Source organism: Anabrus simplex, chromosome 13 (assembly GCF_040414725.1).
Source record: "Anabrus simplex isolate iqAnaSimp1 chromosome 13, ASM4041472v1, whole genome shotgun sequence".
NCBI lineage: Eukaryota > Metazoa > Arthropoda > Insecta > Orthoptera > Tettigoniidae > Anabrus > Anabrus simplex.
Window position 1 is genome coordinate 83265857 of NC_090277.1, and position 20315 is coordinate 83286171.

General features: G+C 38.9%; 1 protein-coding gene across 3 annotated transcripts in view; it reads left to right on the forward strand.

The window, feature by feature from the left end:
• LOC136884911 (protein abrupt) overlaps window positions 1–20315 on the forward strand; it is a 189748-nt gene that overhangs the window by 49300 nt on the left and 120133 nt on the right. For all 3 annotated transcript variants that reach the window (XM_067157223.2, XM_067157221.2, XM_067157222.2), the window contains exons 3-5: window positions 542–727; window positions 7618–7869; window positions 9255–9381. In XM_067157223.2, coding sequence (XP_067013324.1) covers window positions 542–727; window positions 7618–7869; window positions 9255–9381 — 565 coding nt within the window. The remainder of the gene's footprint in view (window positions 1–541; window positions 728–7617; window positions 7870–9254; window positions 9382–20315) is intronic.

Sequence of the window (20315 nt, forward strand, 5' to 3'; positions counted from 1 at the left end):
GAAAGTTCTTGACATCCCGACAGCAAATTCCATAGCTTTGCAGAACACTAATGAAAACCCTTCTAAATGGCAGAGGTACGGGCGAACAGTGGACAAAGGATAACTCCTTCACACAATGAGGACAATCTCTCCAGATATTTGCCGAGATGGAACATGAGTAATACAACACGGTAAGATAACATTTGCCTCTTTGTACGCGATGTCTTCTGGGTTCAGACACTCACTCAGTCGTCTTGTTTCAAACAAGCTAGTTGTTCCCTTCCCTTTAGTCCTCAAAATTCTCTGTTTTACATAATGTTGTTTTGTGAAACATATGAAGTATACTTTTTTTAAACATTATATATAATATATTTATTTGTATTACTGCTGTTTACCGCAACACGTAGTAAAATTATTTTTCCAATTGATCTGCCTATAATTCGAAAGTATTAAACGTGTATATGTTGCATATACTGATATTTTACGCCTGTCTAGAAATAGGATTGATTCACATTCTAGTCCTATCTTATTTATAAAAATTATTTTTACCTTGCATCCACAGAGTAACCCTTGCAAGCATCCCATATTGTTTATGCGTGATGTTGAGTTCCGACACCTCCAGTCCTTGGTCGAGTTCATGTATGCTGGTGAGGTGAATGTCGCACAGGCTCAACTATCTTCCTTCTTACGAACTGCCGAGTCGCTACAAATACGGGGACTCACGGAAGCACCACAGCGTCACAAACAGGTAAGTAGTAGATGTGTGCTCATTAAATAGTTCATGTCTTTTAAACCATTGAGCTCTCTCCAAAAAATATATATACAGTATATGTGCACAGTATGTAGGTTTCGATCTGGGCTGTGTTCTTACTTTTCTTAGCTTTTTCTGATATATTTGGACAGACCCTTATTCTCTCCTGATTTCAACTTTAGATTATACTCATCTTGAATGAAAGAGGCAGTATTAACATCAGCGGTGTCGATTTATTGAATACGAAGACTTCGAAAACCTCAGCTTGGTAATTGTTGACGACGGAACCCTAAAGCCAGAAATAATCAGCAGCATAGGCAATTTTTGACTTAAATGTTGGACTCTGACTGGTGTCCTCTTTGATAGAAACGCAGACTGGCTTAAATAAAAAAATATACCGCAGTTGAAAAGAACAATTTTGACATACGGATCAAAAACGTGGGTGATGAAGGAGAGGAATAAAAGTAGAAAACAAGCAGTGGAATTCAAGTTTCAGAGGTGTCGAGTAGGTTTAACAAGAATGGACAGAGTAAGAAATGAGAGAGTTCAGGAGATAGTAAATGAGGTACTCGTACAGGAAAAGATAGAAAAATCAAGGCTGCAGTGGTGTGGACATGTTAGGAGAATGGGAGAAGAGAGGATACCAAGAAAGATGTTAGAAATGGTGTTGAGGGGAAAGAGACTTTGAGGAAGACCGAGGGACAGATGGCTGAAAGGTGTAAAGAAGAATGTCGAGGCAAGAGGAGGGAACGGGACGACAGTGACAGAAGAGAAGCGGTGGATGGACAGAGAACGATGGATAGGCTTATGTTCCAAGCAGACCCAGCCTGTGTTTGGGAAGTGCTCCTGATGATGATGACAGTTTTTTCGTCCGGCTAGTGGCTCTCTATGGGGCTGAATGTTGGCCATTTATCAAGGAAGTGAAACAACAGTTCACTGTGATGGAAACAAAGATGCTACAGTGGATGTAACAAACACTGAAGTATGTGGGCAATGTGGAGTGGCTCCAGTCGTAGAGAAGATGAGGAAATGCTGTTTGCATTGGTATGGTTGTGTGCTTAGAACGGAGGAATCAACTGTGCCAAAGAGGGCTTTTGCACTGCAAGTGGATGTTAAAGGATCAGTAGTAAGACATAGGTAACACTGGCTTCATACCCTGCACAATCTCCTGAGGATTGCAAGCCACGATCGTACCAAATGGCGACGTAAGAGTCGGAGTGGCACACCTAACCTCAGATTATACTCGTCTGCAGAAAGCGAAGTGTTTCAAGTGCTCCCTTTTTATATGGAAGATATTATTTTTTAACATATTGTGGAGTGGTACATTTGCAAGTCATGAGAAGATCAAGAATTCTGCGGGGTATTCTGGTGTTAGGTATTCAAGACAGATGACTGGAAAACATTAGAAGGTGCTTCCTCAAACTAGCAAGAGCTTTTCAGATTTAGAGTACAACTCTTTATTTGACCTTGAGTGGTATTCACCCTAGAAATCTTGACTTGGAATACCAATATAGTTGGTCCGTTATTGGACATTGTAAATTTTCCAGCTATCTCATTCCTGGCTGGCAGCGTTTTGCCCCAATGTGCTAAGTTGGGCTCATCAATTGGTAAATAGCACACCTACCAAGACGCATGACTAGTGCACACCGTGGAGGCCACTGCGCAGGCTTCTTGGAGCCACCGGCAGTACCAATGCACTATGAGGGACTTTGTATCATTAAAAAAATGATGCCTGCCTGGGCATCAGATGATCAGTTGATTACCACGGTGTGCACAGGCCATGGGTTGGCTGGTAGATTTGTAGTGTCCAGTAACGGACCACCTATATTGCTATTATAAATTTACTCATTCGGAACAAATATTTCAGGTTCCCTATGGGAATCAACATCTTTATCATCTTGACTTGGGCCAATTATCTTTCTTATGAATTTCCTGTCTTTCGTTTCGATCCTGTCTATTTCAACTTGGTGAGTGAAAGCCAAGCATTCAGCAGTGTGGAAGAGTTCGGGGAATATTGCTGTGGTGTAGTGGTGGTATTTGGCCTGACATGAGATCATTCTGGATTGATAAATGGGGTTTACAGAGGTGAAAAGTTGTTCCCTTTTGTTTAGCCTGATATTTTAGGGCTTCTTTCTGTGATGCATTGAAGGAAAAGATCTCTTCGAGATACTTAAAATGAAAGCAGAGTTTGATTTGTTGTGTGTGTTTTTCAGTATCAAGAAATATGGTAACATTATGAGAGTCGGACATTATAACTTCAGTTGCTCAGAGGAAATGTAGAGACATAGTTAGCTTGTCTGTTCATGATGGCCTTAAATGGCCTGATGACCTAGATGTTAGGCTCTTTTAAACAAGCAGGTAAGCACAGTTAAAAATACTGGGTGAGAGATCATTATTTATGATGGTTATTATTACTATTTTTCAAATTTATTCATTTTTTATTTACATTGTTACAACAAACAGGACTATGGTTACACAAGCTACCTGCCTCTCTTCTTGTTTACATGGCAACCAAACGTTTTCCAACCTCATGCTCGTTTTCAGTCATTCTTCCGCCGAGATTTTGCACAGTTTTTCAGGTTCTCTCTCATCGTTTATTGCTGCAACTTTCTTCCTAAAGATGGTCTTCTCAATTATGTCCTCTGGTCTTATTTACGCGCATGTCTTTGTGCACCTCCTTCAGCCAGCAGTTTGTGCAATCTCTCTGGGTTAATTCTCTTCAGGTGACCAGAAAGGGTTAACCTTTGTTTCTTCATAATGGTGATGATCTTTTCGACTCTTGCATACTGTTTCTTGTTTGACCTCGCATGGAAGGCAAAACCCTCGGACACTTTCTTAAGATCCAAAATCTTCCTTTTTCTCAATCGGCGTATGTCCTTTTTTGCTAGTGTTCCTGCAGCTTAGATATGCTGGTCTGACTATTATGCAGTAATGTCTCAGTTTAGCTTGGTAGGAGATTATTATTATTATTATTGTTGTTGTTGTTGTTGTTGTAGGATCTTTTAAATATTACCTTGCTCAGGTTAATACAGACAAGGCATTCTATACTGTAAGACTCCTGTTCTTCTTTTCCTTCCTCCTAAGAAATACATATTCACAGCCGTCTCAATGGTGGGTGTTGGATGTCTCTGAACCAACTATTTTGATCAATTTCATACGTTTTTTTAAGGGTACATTTCAACTTATTTTAAATTAGTCCATAGAAATTAAGAAAATGTTGAGGAGTAGGTTAAATAATTTTCTGGACATAGTTTTATTGAAGACGAGCTGTTGTGTGTAATCACCGTTGGCAGGTTAGTCTTTGCAATTGCTGCTGTAATACCATCTAACAGAGATGAGTGAGTGGCAGCAGAAAGGACATAGTTCACCTCAGCTGAAAAGATAAGTCACCGGGTGAGTTGGCCGTGCGGTTAGGGGCGCGAAGCTGTGAGCTTCCTTCCGGGAGATAGTGGGTTCAATCCCCACTGTCAGCAGCTCTGAAGATTGTTTTCTGTGACTTCCCATTTTCACACCAGGCGAATGCTGGGGCTGTACCTTAATTAAGACCACGGCCGTTTCCTTCCCTCTCCTATCGTCATCACCATAAGAAGCTTGGGACATTGTATTTCATCACAGTTTCTCTTCCAGCTCAGCCATCTGCAGCTATTTTATCCAAAGCATTCTCAATTTCCTCAGAATTGTTAAGCCTTTTATACTACCATTAATACATGAAGGAAGCTACATTCACAACTTGTATTGGTACAAGTTTAAACTTCTTTGTCTCTAGAATATGTCAAAAACAATACCTGCCTCTGTGGATCAGTGGTAGAGTGTCTGCCTCAGGATCCCAAGATAGCGGGTCAAACCCGGCAGAGGTAGTCCGATTTTTGAAGGGCGAAAAGAAAGTCCATTCGACACTCCATGTCGTACGATATCGGCATGTAAAAGATTTCCAGTGACACACTTGGTGTTTACCCGACAAAATTCATGAAAAATCTCAGCCATAGACGCCCAAGAGAGTTTTGGTTTACTCAGTCTGCCATCTAGTGGGCCTAGAGTAAAACAGAACGTCAAAATCGACGAACAGACAGCGGGTAGCGTCAAATTGAAATGTCTGCACATGGTAGCTGAGGCCGTACAATTATTATTATTATTATTATTATTATTATTATTATTATCAAAAACAATATAATTATTTCTTATTGTGAAAATAGAGATCGATAAATCAAAGCTTTGTTGCATTTGGATACTGCCAGTGGGAAATACAAGCAACTATCTAACTTGTGTTATGAAAGTCTAGACATGCTTAGCGCCGGCGGCAGTTAAAACATAGATGGCGACCAATGTTTTTGGCAATGAATGTGTTAATAATGGAACGCTCCTTTTGTTCACTTGTCTACTTCATTATTATTTCTCTCCTAAGCTATTTGTAGGCTGTTAGGCATAAGTATTGTAAAGGTGCAGTCAAGTGATGAATCACGTTACATGTAGAAGGATAGGATTATTAGTCTTTTAAGTGCTGAGTTACCAGTTGACTGTTTGTTACCTCAGTGCTGAGTTTTTTCATTCGTATGTAAAAAATGTTTGTAGAAGCCTTAATTTTGAACTTATCAGTGAGGTGATTATCTTAAATTGTTTATAAATATTGGTTCTTTATAAATCTAAATGCAAATGGTAAATCCTACACTTAAGTTCAATATTATTTTGAGAGAAAACAAAATTATACTTTTTGTGCCCATGCGTACATCATCTTTTTACAAACTAAAGAGTCCAAAATAAATTATTTCCTAAAATCTGTAGGCAACTAATACATGTAACTCCTTACAAGTACATAAGTTGAAATTTTAAAATGTTTTCTAAACTTGGAATGTGGTGACAGCTCAATGTTCTCCACCAGTTGTTTGTGATACTGATTTGTTTCATCAACAGCCAGCTGCCCCAACTCGACTGGCACAAAAGTTTTTAAAAAATCTATGATTTTGGGGTTGTCATGAAACATTATTTGGCTCCTAGAGTCTGTCATACTTACTTGAAAGTCTGGCGGAGGAAAGTCATCCATTCGCCATAAAAATAGTGATTAAATAGCTTTTGAACTTGCAGTGTTTTTCTTCTTTCATTTAGGAGGAGGCTATGTTTCTTTCTCACTTGCAATATTTTCAGCACTCTCTGTATCACTCTCACTTCCAGAATCGCTTAACAATTCATTAAAATCATCACCTTCACCATCACTTTCCGCTGTGATTAATAACTGAAAGATTCTTTGATCCATAACATCACTGCGAGATCGAATAGTTTGTTGTTCCGCCAGGCTTGTTTACATCACAGACTAACACCACAGATGCCTACGAAAAGCTCTGTAAATTACTTCCCGAAGCAATAAGCCTTGATCAGTTAGTTGTACATAATGCGCAACAGATGGGAGAACATGCCAAAGATCAATCGGCACACAAGAGTGATTACAAGTAATCATCAAATAAATAAGCCAGGTAAAATAAAACATTACTAAACTAAACTAATTATAAGAAGTACTGGAGAGTGAACCGGGAGACTGAAGACAAATTAAAGTTCTCGTACACTGTCTATAGACGGGCGTAGCAGTATTGGACTGGCCACGTCAGCCCGTCTGTAAGCGGGCATAGCACTCGTCGAGTTAATAGGAACACATAATGTCATAAACAGAATCAGTTTCACCACCAGGCAAATGCTGGGACTGTACCTTAATTCCCCGGTAGCTTCCTTCCCACTCCTAGCCCTTTCCTATCCCATCGTCAACCATAAAATTAACCTGTCTCGGTGCAACATAGAACAGATTGGAAAAGAAAAGGAAAAAACAAAAAAACCCTGCAATCACAGGTCAGTGTGGAAAGAGGAAGCAAGCAAAAGGGGAGACAAGGACAATCATGAAAACACAAAGGGACGAGATCAGTGTCAACATCTTAATCTGCTGTGTTCACATAGATGTGATCTTTCCTCATCAATCTCGGTTCTTCTTCATCCATTTCTTCTCAGTTCCTGACTTGGTCGTTTTGTTTCCCACCTTCATAAGGAAGGCAGTCTTCGACTGTCACTGAGGGGTTATACTAACAATATATGAAGGCAAGTCAGTAAGTATCTGCAATTTTGCTCTGATTGCCTTTAGGTTGGTTCTATGGCATTGTTTGCTCACCAGCTGCTAGATGGCACCGTTGTCCACGTCTGTGGCAGGTTTCAGCGTTACCAGATCCATACAGCTTCCGCTGTTGTGATGTAAAAATGGCCGTGCCACTCTCTGTTTGCACCAAGGAAGAACAGCGTTGTGTACTACATTTTTTGTGGTCTGAGGGAAGTTCATAGAACAGTCACTTGTCTTTTATTCACGATCATATCACTTGTTCAATATTGGCATCGGTTACGGCTGGAGATGGACGCCTGGATCTTTCCTCATCTGTCACGCTCGCGTGACCCCTTTTGAACTGTTCAATCCACTGGTAAACACTTTGCTGTGGCAAAACAGTGTCCCCGTATTGTGCTGAAAGTCTTCTATGAATTTGCGGAACGGCGTTCTTCCTGGGTGCAAACAGAGTGTGGTGTGGCCATCGTAACGTCGCAACAGCGCAAGTTGTACTGATCTGATAACTCTGTAACTATAGGTAAATATGAACTGAGCTGATAAACTGACTCCTTTCCTGTCTCCTCTTTTCTTATGTTTATCCACCTTTCTTTTCATCCTTCACTGCCTGCATCTAGACTGTGAAGACAGCAATGTATGGGAATGTGGAGTCTGTCATCATCCCTTGTTTCTTCTTTCTAACGCTCCCTGTTTCCATATTGTCCTGGTATCACGGTTATCCTATTCATGTTGCTATCTTTCTGCATGTGGTTTGTCATTTGGTGAATATCTTGTGCTGCAGGGTTTGCTATTGTTACAGATGGATGGTAACGTACAGGGTACTACCAGCTCTTCCCACCACACTGCCTCCTCGCCCGGTGATAACTCACGTGCCAACGCCTCCTCCCCAGAGGAAGAGGGAGATGACGACGATGTCCTCAGCCTAAGCCCACCAAGCACACCGCCGCCCGCCAAGCGACAGTGTCGAGATCAGGACGATGCAAGCCACGGCCCATCCGTTCACACGAACCAGGGGGACTCTGTCAAGAATGAGGTGCCGGACATGGTGGAGGTGAGTCCTTATCAGTCTCCTTTAGCAACTGGATTGAGAACACTGTGTGCTGGGTGGTGACCATGAACAGTATTTCCCCAACCCAATTTTAAGATTGAAAGACGTGGAGTATGCTAATTGTTCACGGCAGATTAAAGGTAAAATAGAATGTTACAAATCTCAGTTATTAAAATGGTCATATTGTTACATTCATGTGGTTCATATAGATCTCGTGGCATATGATAGAGCATTTGAAAGGTCAGGGGAATTGAACAATTAAGTCAACTTTTTGTTATGATCAAGTTAGCGGTGATATAGATATATAAGTAAACTCTTTCAAGATTAAAAATATTGTGTCCACCTATTCAATACAAATATACATTTTTAGTGGTTAAGTTCTACTTGAATTAAACACACCAGTTAGGGACATGTTTCGCCCTAGTTATGGGCATCTTCAGCCTATATTAAACTTAAGGTCAAGGATTAAAACTATAACATTGGAACTTATAGTAAACTAACTTAATCTAAATACAGTTGTCTTATGCTATTTACATAGTTTACAATAGTTTACAATATGTACAATATGTGCATTAATTTTGCCAGAATTCATGAACAATGAATTTAACTTATTTTATTATGACTAGACTTCCATGTGGATTGGATTGATCAAGGCGTGAATTGGGGTTTCTCAAATTGTATTGACTAGAATTTATCACTGCGTGAGCTGGGGTTTCTTCAACTGTTCGTAAGAACTTTTACAAAACTGGAATCTTGGTTAAAATCGTTAATATTCATTTATAGTCCACATGCAGTTGGAATGAATTCCTTTCCAACGGAGACATTTGAAATTTTATTTTATTTATTTTATTTATACTGTGCATTGGACCCAGGTTAATTCAGTTTACTATATTTCAAACTTCTGTAATTGAAACCATATGATTTTGTAACTTTTTATTCGTTTACTCATAACTTCTTGAAATTAAAATTTAGTTTTTTTGATGTCTGAAGAAAATTGACTTACATGTCGTTTTCCCGTGACCCTTCATTTTGAAAACATAAGCTTCTCATAGTAAATTTTTCATTGGTATCTTCATTGTTTGCAATAAAACATACGAAGGTATCACTGCACAAGGAAAATGTGTTGTTGTAATGCAAACATCACTTTAACACAAATGTACTAAACAAATATTCATACAGAAACTGACTCCATTAATCTTTCTTTCATATTAACATTTATCTGTTGGTCTGATGCTATATATGGTGTCGCTATTGGACTAGCATTGCAACTACCTTACACAACTAAAAACCCTGTATATCACCAGACTGTTTTCTTCTCTGCAACTCTACATCTTATGAAGGGTGGTTGAATTTCTGAATGTTTATTTTGAGATGTTTGTCTGTTGTAGCCCAAGGTGGAGGCACCGGACTATAGTAGTGACGGAGAGAGCAAGCAGGACGGTGGGGCCATGTCGGCTAGCTTCATGGGACTGGACAATTCCGTAGACATGAATACCTCATTCACAGGTTTGCATGGTAAGTTAGTGTTCTTAGAATTTTTGTTGACATGTATGAGGATATAGTTTGTTTTCCTTTAATTTCCTTGGCTGGGAAAGAAGATGGCAAGCTGTGCGTTGTAGGAGTGTATGGGTGGAGGAAGATGATTCCTACTAAACGTTTTGCTGTTGGAATAAGAAAAGAAAAAGAATGATCAAGGAATGTTTGATAAGAATCATGAAAGCAGGGAACTGGGCGCAAAGAAATACAGTAAAACCTCATTAATTTGAAGTTGTTGGGATGCAAAAATCGGACTTTGAATGACATGATTTTGGAATTACCCGCCAAATCGTAATTCAGAAATGCCAACCCTTGCGGGTCACAAAGTATTAACCTTGATTCACAGTTTAAACCTTTGAAGTGCCATGGAAAAAGAAAACTATTTCCAAAATGTATCCATCCAACAAGGTGCATTTACAGTATTAAAATAATGCATTTGGATAACTCACCGGGAAACATAACCTCACTCAATGAAATTTGAAAAAAAAAAGAAAAACTATTCAAAGATGAGGAAAAATCTCTACTGGCTCCCCTGTGCAAGTGCTGTATTGATCGGATCACTGTACCGTATGCATTTTAGATGCCTTGTTCTTGCACGGAAAGTACCCAATGCCCTTAAAACATCGTGGCTTATTGAACTTCCCTATGATGAGGGGAGAAAGTCTCGCTTCCGCCTGCATTACAACACAGTACAGTGACTATCCTTGTACGATTTCCCGCCTTGACACTTATCCATAGCCGTCTTGTCTTGTAATTCAAAATGCCAAATCTTGTTGCATCACAAAGTATTCTAAGACCCATTAATGCATGCAATCGCCTTGATTCTCAGTTTAAACCTTTATATTCGGGAGATAGTAGGTTCGAACCCCACTGTCGGCAGTCCTGAAGATGGTTTTCCGTGGTTTCCCATTTTCACACCAGGCAAATGCTGGGGCTGTACCTTAATTAAGGCCACGGCCGCTTCCTTCCCACTCCCAGCCCTTCCCTGTCCCATTGTCGCCATAAGACCTATCTGTGTCGGTGCGACGTAAAGCAACTAGCAAAAGTTTAAACCTTTCATATGCCATGGAAAACACTATTTCCGAATTGTACCCAACAATGGGCATTTACACTACCGTATTCAATAATGCAAAAAAGAATCTACAAAACAGGCACAGAATTACCTACAGTTCTACGCTGGCGTAACTTCCGAAAATCAAGCACAAGCAGGAATAATGATTATGATACATAAATGGTTTAAATCTGCCATTACAGAATACACCTTCTGGAACGAACGAATAATAGGGATACGTCTGAAAATATCCAGGGGGTACCTGTCTGTAATTGGAGTTTATGCACCTGTAGAAGGTGAAGAAGACAAAAATGAAGATTTCTACAACAAACTGCTACAGGTTTTGAATAAAATTTATAAGAATTATTATTTCTTATTGATGAATGATTTCAATGCAAGAGTAGGTAATGCGAAAGTAGGACAGTCAGTTGGCACATTTGGTGACCAAGTCTAACTACAACGGGGTTAGGTTAATGGACTTCTCCACTTCCAGTCATTTACAGGTAATGAATTTTTTTTCTATCACAGAGACAACCATAAATACACATGGGAGGCAAGAGGCACGAGCTCAGTGCTAGATTATGCTATTTACAATATCAAACTAGCATAGATGGTTTTAGGTACAAGAGTTTTTTGAGGCCCAGAATTAGAAACAGATCACTACCTATTAATTTGTTCCATTAGAATAAAACCTCGATGGCAGTGCAAGATGAAGAAACCAACAAAATCAAATACAACCTCTCTCTACAAAGTACAACTCTTCATGATCCTAGTATTTTGAATGATAAGAATTTCATTTGGTTCGTTCATTCCATTTGCACGGCGTGCTCCCGACTAGCGCACAAGGACAGGTTAAGCCAACAATCTTTTGACACAGTACAACAAACGCGAGTATGAAGAAGGGAACTTTTGCTCATTAGTTAACAGAACTTCAAAGCCCAACAAATTCACTCTGAGATGAGCTTATGAAGACATTATACAAGCTCATCAACAAACATCATCTTACAATAATAAATCTTCTACTGACGCGGAATTTATAAATACAGCACCACGTAACTTAGCAATAAGAGATTTTATATTTTAGAATAGGTGTGCAACATTGAAACAATGGATTGAATGAGTGAGAATATGCACAAATATCAAGAACGGTGTTTTAATGGGCTGGTGAACTTTCTAGACTGTCAAAGTTACTCCTTCAAGCACGTTTTATCATAACATATAATTCTTTTAACATTAGTAATTTGCAATTAACATAGTCATATTTTCCAGCTCAACATTGAAACGTTTTCAAATAAGTGTGTCAACAACGCAACACTGGTTTAAATGAGTGAACCTCAAGATCAGCATCAAAACAAACTCGTGAACTTTGCAGACTCTTAAAAACCTTTTTCCAATCATATTTTATTACCACAATACATCACTTTTAGCATGAGTCATTCATAATTAGGACAAGCTGTATTTTAGCATTATAAGTTATTATTATTGAGACGTTAGTTTCTTCAGCTAAAAGGGTCGAAACCGGTACTGACATATTAGCATGTCTTAAGTACTTTATAATAGAATAAATGTATTGATTAGGTGAAAAGTTCCTGTCTATATTTGCGAATACTTTTAACCATCAATGCGGACAGTGAAGTTAATAAATTACAACTTTCTTCCCACTCGTAGGTCTTTCCTACCCCATCATCCCCATAAGACGTATCGGTGTTGGTGTTACATAAAGCAGATAGTAAAAAATAAAGCAAAAATTGCCACCTAATAGGACACTGTGACTGGTGTATGGTGGGAACTTTAGAAGCTAGGCATGGAAGGGGAAGGTCCAGATCTTCTTACGTGGGTGACATCAAGAGAGGTAAACTTCACAAGAAAGAGAAGATTGCTTCATTACAGAGCTGCTGCCCACCAACCAATTGTTGAAGAGATGATGATATGGCAATAGAGGTAGTAGGAAGTACAACTTCAAGAGACAAAAGGATGAGATGAATGTTGTTAGTGGTAAATGACTAGGAACACAGGTTAATTAACGGACTGCAGCAGGAGCAATATATAGGAGCCCACACTCAGCACTCTAAATGGTTAATATCTAAACTCTTCAGTGTTATCATGCTCAAGAGAATTGTAAACAGTATTTCTTTCCATTCTTGTCACTAATGTAGACATCTAGGAATTTGCAAGTTCAGTGTTCTCCAATACTTTGCACAGAAACAATCTGTCCGTTGAAATTTAACTAGTGAAGTGTCCTCACAGTAGCTAGGAATTAATGGTTATGAAAAAATTGATGATGCTTAAAAGAACTTGCACAAATTCTGTATTCACTGACCCTTTGCTATTTCAAAACAAATTGAAGGAAAAGGCTAAAATATATTCCCATTATACTCTTTCTTGTCATAGATATTTTTGCAGGATGCCTATTGTAGGAATCTGAATATACAGGGTGCATCATAAGTCACTTCCCCAAAAATACAGTTTGCAATTCTTGATGTAATGTAGCTTAAAAATACAGTTTACAAACACTGATATGTCTAGTCGAACTTCTTAAAATGTCCACCATTTTCTGTGCATTGCTAACGGCATTGACCATTGAATTTCACACCTGATCTCACAGCTGTGGGTTATTATAGGCATGTTTCCAAACTCTTTTTCAGTCAAGCTTGAACTGACACTAAGAACATGACGAAGACGCAGTGTGGTGGATTTGGTCAAAACTAGCAAAGACTGCCAGGAACTGGACCTGGGCCTCTTACAGATAACACACATATTAGATATGCAAAGAAATAAAAATATAACAGGAATAGGGGCAAGAACATAAATTCATTATGGAGAGAAAATCAAAAAAAGGTTGCATAGGCAAAACAAGGGGGCCAAAAATCAAATAGATAATATTAATCATACGTGGCCCATAATCAAAATTCACAAGAATCATTGTTTATGGCACCTTCACACATGCTTACCTTGATAAAAGACGTGATGAAAAGTTACGTACATCATCATTAATTGAAGAATATAAATTCAAGTGGATACAAAGTATTTCTTTTATGCACATCAGGTCTAAACAACCATAAGTTTAGGGTGTAACAGCACCTTATCATAACATTCTCCCTTGCAGTTCATAAGGTAAGACATAACACTCTCAACAATCCAAATCCACCTCCCCCGAGAATACAAGAAGTAAAAGAGCATAAAATGGGAGAAGAGGGAAAGGTGCACCGAGCTCATAAAATAAAACGAAGAGAAAAGGGGCAGTTACCATGGTTTCACGCCAAACAGCTAAGATAAAACAGAAGTCACCCCACAAAGAATAAAACAAATTAAAGTAGAAAATAGGTAAAGAAAACCAATGACGGCAATGTGAAACGAACAATAAATAAGTAAATTAGACACAAAAAGGTATCACGGACCCAAGCGTCAGAACCACCCACGCTCACGCAGAGACCAAGGGGTTAGGTCACCGATTAGAGGGACATATAAGAACGTCAACGCACAGCACATAAAAAAAATAAACAACCGCTCTCGAGCTCAGACTGTATGAACCAGAAAGTGGTCCATCTTAAAGAGACGGAGTGTCTCCAACACCAAAACACACAGAAACAGGCCAATTGCGTTGTTAGTTTGTATTCATACAACACCTTTTTAGTGGACATGAAATATACAGAACACCCGATAAAATAATACAACATGAGCTCAAGTGGTATGTTAAAGAAGTGACATGAGTGAAAGGTCTCACCTGGCACACAGCAAACCATCACACACACACACACACACACACAGCAAACCATCACACACACACACACACACACACACACACACACACACACACACACACACACACACACACACACACACACACACACGAATCTGGGTCACCTTCTGTTCTCAAAACAAACATAGAGGATCGGTAAATACCGAAAGATGCATGTAAAAGTAAAGTTAACACACAAATAAATTAGAAACACATGTAATGAGGGAAATCTTTCTAACCCAACCATGGTGAGCACAGAATGAAGCAATACTAAAACCAAGAGAAGATTAAAGAAAATTAAATACCTCAATTATATAAGCAAATAACATTCTCGAAAGGTCAAGATATGTACAAAGACTTCTTGAATCTGTTAAGATATATTTTACATGCCACAAAGGTGACTTGGAAATCCAATCCTTCCATCTTCTCAAGTTAAAACTCCTCACACAACCAACCGGAAAGATAACCCAACAAGACAGGGCAAAGAAGAAATGCTTTGAACTATGCTGACGCGTGAGATGCCATCTACCGTAATAAGGAAAGATTACGTAGTTGTAACAACACATGATGGGAAAGATTAATAGTTCACAATAGATACAAGAGTTCGCTAGGAATGTGAAGTCTTCAGAAAAGGCAAATGTACCAAAGAATGATATGGTGCAGTAGAAGCTCTTCCGACGTTCCAGACCTATTGGTTTGGTAGCAAACACCATGTCCTTCATAATCTCCCACATGGCAAAGTTGCAAGGCATAAAGTTTGTTAACTTTGCACACCACTTAGTTGTATCACATGTGTGTCAAATCAAATGATGCAAGATTTCTTCAGTAATCACAGGTCATGCTTGGCTTGATCTTGGTACTTCTGGAACTGTCTGTCCAAACCATTCATTTAAATTATATGCACCCTTTCTACTTGGTAGTTCAGTACCTGGAAAATGTTCACAGAACAGTACCCTACTTCAGCATCATATTACGTTCAAACTTCTTTACAGCAAAAACACTTCCCTTTTGACAATTTTCTATTCATAATAACTAACACACACTAAATCTCTGAATTATACCACAACTTTGCTACAAGTGTCCTTCGACCAATAGTATGTCACAGCATCTGTGACCTCTAGCAGCAGTTAATCAGGTGAGAATACACTGCATCATGAGTCTGTAATGTCAACGAGTTCTGTGCCAGTGTTTCAATGGGGTAGTGACTTGTGCTGCTTACTGTGTTACGAGCTATCATCATATTTTATCATTATGAATCATTATGAATGTAGAGGGAAAAGAATTTTAAAAGAGAACTAAATTTGATGAAATGTCCCCATTGTTGGTTACTCGACTTGTAACTTGTGTTGTAGAATGTATTGTGTGTTTTTAGTCAATGGCAGTAGCAGTGAGGACTGGATCCTTCATGTGTACATAAAGTAACATTAAGATGCTTCAGCAAGAAGATACAAAATCCCTGAGTTCATTAATTAATAGTATTGTTTTGTGTGATAATTAGCTTTTTGGTTTTGTAAGATAAGACAGAATCCACAAGCAGTTTGATATAACTGGTGGAACACCAGGCAGGGTATCTCTTGTTAATCTGCAAGCTTGAGAGCTTTGCCAAGAAGTCAGCATCAGACACACAGTGGGTGTCACCATAGTTCACTTGCTATGGCGTGATCGTTTCAGCTGAGAGCACCGTGCAAATGCTGAAAATCTGTGTACTGCAACAAGGGAAGTTGGAATAAAATCTTCAACTTTTCCACTGTCGTTAACCTTATGATTCCTTTCCTTCCTGATGTTTTCATGTTACATTTTTAGAAAGGTAAGTGAAAAGGTAAATAAATGGGAATGAAATTCATTCATTTATTCCCCGTTAATAGTATTGTTTTTTTGTGATGATTTGCTCTTTAGTTATAAGATAAGACAGAACATCTCTTAATCCACAAGCAGTCTGATGCAGCTGGAGAAACACCACACTTGCACTTTGGGAATAAAGAGGTACAAAGGAGTAAACCTTGGTTCACTTTTGACAGAAAAAAGGATAAGTAAAAGTGGAGAACAAGTCAAGCCTCCAAGTTGGAAAACATTCCTACTACATCTTCAGTCCTGTATTAAAATCACGCAGCCTATGATGAAACTTAAAAATTCGCCTTACAAGATACAAAACCCTGATTCTTCCTTTTCATTCATATGGTTATCTGTTGTGATCCTTGGCATACAGTAACACAACATAAAGTTTATTGCTTCAATAGTTTTATACAGTATTTACAAGAAATATAACTAAACTTTTCTTGAAGCTTGATTAATGGCACGCAGTTAATGCTGATATTAAAAGGTAGACTGAAGGTCTGTGGCGTATATACATTTATACAAAGTGAGAGTCCTATATACACATTCAATCCTATCTTGACGAGATAGTCTGTTCCAATGAGAATGTCCTTGGATAGTCAAACTATCTGCTGAGTAATAACAAGTGTAACTCGTAGCGAAAGCTAGTATTAGGCTTAGACTTGCAAGGAACTTGCATTGATATTCTTGATTGGCAGAATGCTAAGATTGACGTCAGAGCACTGCTGAGGACTTCAGGGAGTAGCAGAATGCTTGACTCGGGGCTCGACGTGGCTATGGGGATCAGGGAAAGTGAGGCACTGTCCAGAGGTGAGACCTCACGGTCATAAATCAGTCCACCTGTTCAAACACATTTTTAAAGAGATGCCTCCGTGTCTGACTTGCGGTGTGGTCTGGTCGTTGGACACTGGGGTAGTCCTGGAGAGGCGTGGAACGTTGCTCCTTATATAGCGCTGGCTGACGTCACAGACGAGCATGCCAGGCGCAGTGCAGTCACCTCGTAGTCTTTGGAAACATCGGTGATGCGGCGGGCTGCGGAGCTTTAGGTGCGGAGGACACACGCAACATTATCCAAAGTGGAAAAACCTCTAGCGTTTGAGCGGACGTTACTCGGATATGTCTGTAGTCCTAGACCCAGTTATTGGGGGATAAGGCTTCACACATTTTCTCAGGCATGGTGAATCCTGAACTGAAGTCAGTTTTCCTGTATCACATCAGGTTTCTTTCCAAAATCGAAATTAATAAAACTCATGCATATACAGAGTTAATACATTCTATTAACACATGTAAGAAATACTTGTTGTTTTTGTTGCTTTTATTCATCTGAACACACTTACATTACAGTGTTATATTTATGAGCATAACAAGTGTAGCTGAATGGTCCAATATTTATCATTCATAAGCATAGTAACATGTAGAATTGCCTGTCCACGGTTTCAATTATATATCTTGACTAGCTGTTGTACCTGTGCTTCGCTATGGAATTATCGGAAAGACTGTCTTGGTGCTTTTCCCATCTGAAGTCAACATAAGTCATTACAATGACGTCAGTAGGAATGTCGTGTTTAAAAGCAATGCTTTCATATGAAATAATAAAATTGAAAAAACGCAAATTTTCTCACTTTTAACGAACAGTACTACACGGCTGATCTAACAGTCCCAAGTGCCAGAGCTGGAATGACCAGGCCGCAGACAGCCACGAACATTCCTTTCCTATTATTCCATTAAGTGTGCACACTGCTCATTCCAATCAGTGCCTCAGCGTAGGTTTTGAATAGCTAGACTGCTGTGATGAATCAGTGTGTTACGTACCAGTAGTATCAGAAAATTTATGAACCAGAGGAATGGCATGCTAAAGAAGAGAGTGATGTAACTCCCCAGCTACTTCCCGCCAATATTCAGACAGGCTGTTATACTCGGTACGCAGCAGTAATCCCATCTGTCGGAGATGAGTGGCAGCAGAAGACACAAAGCACATCACAATAAACAATGTTCATTGTTATGTTATTGTGGATCAATTTTATGGACTTTCTATATTGTAGGTCTTCACATTTAGTTTTTTTTCTGACTCTGTGATGGTTGTACTTCCTCTTAAAACAATAATCCACTATCACCACCAGTCTTATCATTGCTGGTACGGTAAAACTGAATAAGACATAAATGATAGGAAATTGTATTCTCTGTAACTTTTATTATGTATTATTTTTTGATAGGACCAATAACATAGGTATGATAATTAAAAATTAAAGTTTAGGCTCCTTCCCCTAAACTACCATTTTCAACCAAGGGGAATAATATTATTTATAGTGTAGACTGTAGTTCGTTATTCCCCGACTTTTCATTAAATTCTGTTTACCCATTTTCTCGTGGCTCGGCGCTGATATGGACTTTGCAAAAAAATTCAAATTTATGAATATCTCTGTTATAGCCGGTACAATAAAAATGTATGAGACATCGGAAATTTAATACTATATAACTTTAATTATGGAGTATTTATCGATAAGACCACTAATAACATAAGGCTGCTCGTCCACTGGAAGCGACTACACGCAATTACGAGGTGATAGAAAATTATAAGAATTTGTATCACAAGTAGATCTTCAATACGGACAAAGAAAATGAAATTTATAACCTGCAATTACGAGGTGAGGCGACTACAGGCGACTTTCATTCATGCGACTACACGTGACTGGGGTTGTCCACTGCAGGCGACTTCGCGTGGCTGTCAGTCGGCATCTGTACTCCGTACAGGTCTGTGTGTGTTTCCGTAGTAGATATCAAGTTATTAAACGTATTAAATATTTTGTGAGATGGATGATGAGGATTTAATTTACATTTTGGAGAGTCCCTACCTGACGAGGCGTCGGAGGAAAATCGCAAAAGAAGACAGTGCTTTGTAAACCCAATACTAGCTAAAAGGAAGCCATCATCTGCACAGTGCTTTGGACAAAGACACCCAAATGTTCTTTGATTATTGTTGGATGCGCCGTGAAACATTTCATTATATTTTGAATGCAATAGAGCCAAAAATAGCCAAAACTTCAAACTTCGGGGAGACAATAGCACCTCTGGAACCTTTAACTTTGACTCTAAGGTAAGTGATAGGAATAATCACAAGGAGTTTTTAATAGACGTCTTTCCAAAGCACGACAAGTTATAGGGTGTGCATTTGGTATTATCAGCACCAAGTGGCGAATACTGCAGAAATGTATTGAGGTTGAGCTTGATTTTGTCGATGCGATTGTTAAGTGTATATGCTTGCTGCATAATATTGTCATCGATAAAGAAGGTGAACCACAAGCTGTGACAGAGTTACAACAGTCACAATCAGAAGAACCAGTGGTACACCCACCGGATTTGCTTCACTAGGCAGAAATAGAAGTGTTACTATTGCTTATCTGATCGGAACAAATTTGTAGCATACTTCTGTGAACACAAACCCAATAATTGAAAATGTTTAGGTACTGTTTCCACTTAAATTTGCTTTTTTCATTTCCTTTCCATTTTGTAATACAACAGGAACTGCATATGTTCCCGTATTGAAATTATAAAAATAATATATTATAAATAATAATAAAGTTATGTGTTTTGTGTACCGCTAATTACATTTTTATGGTTTTTTGGAGACGCCGAAGTACAGGAATATTGTCCTGCACGACTTCTTTTACGTGCCAGTAAATCTATCCAGACGAGGCTGATGTATTTGAGCACCTTGAAATACCACAGGACTGAGTCAGGATCAAAACTGTCAAGTTGGGCTCAAAAGGCCAGAGCTCTACCATCGGAGCTACACAGTCTGGCATATTATATAAATAAATAATAATTTAATAAGAGTACTTACTATTATCAACACCCACTTCCTCTGCAAACTTCGTAGTTTGCGTTGTATATCTTGAGAATGATAGCGTTTATCTTTCATATTCCATAGTGGTTTCTTTCATAAACCGCACTTATCAACTTTTCACTATCTACATCCGTGACAAACGTAGTAATGATAAAAATAATGTTGCATACGACGACAGGTAACCGGATGCTTGCAGGAACCGTGGAGTACAGGCAACTACACGCGGCAAATCCCATTAGAGTGGGATCTGTCACCTATAATCACGTGAAGTCTGCTGCTCGAGGCCGCTTGCAATGGACGCAGTTCCGTTACAATCTTCTCTTTGGGATCAGTCGCGCTAGTACGCACGTAGTCGCCTGATCTCGTAATATACAATAGAGGGAAATTTTATTGATCCACTTTTTTTTTTTCAATACATAATATGTTGTTAATATGATCACAACATT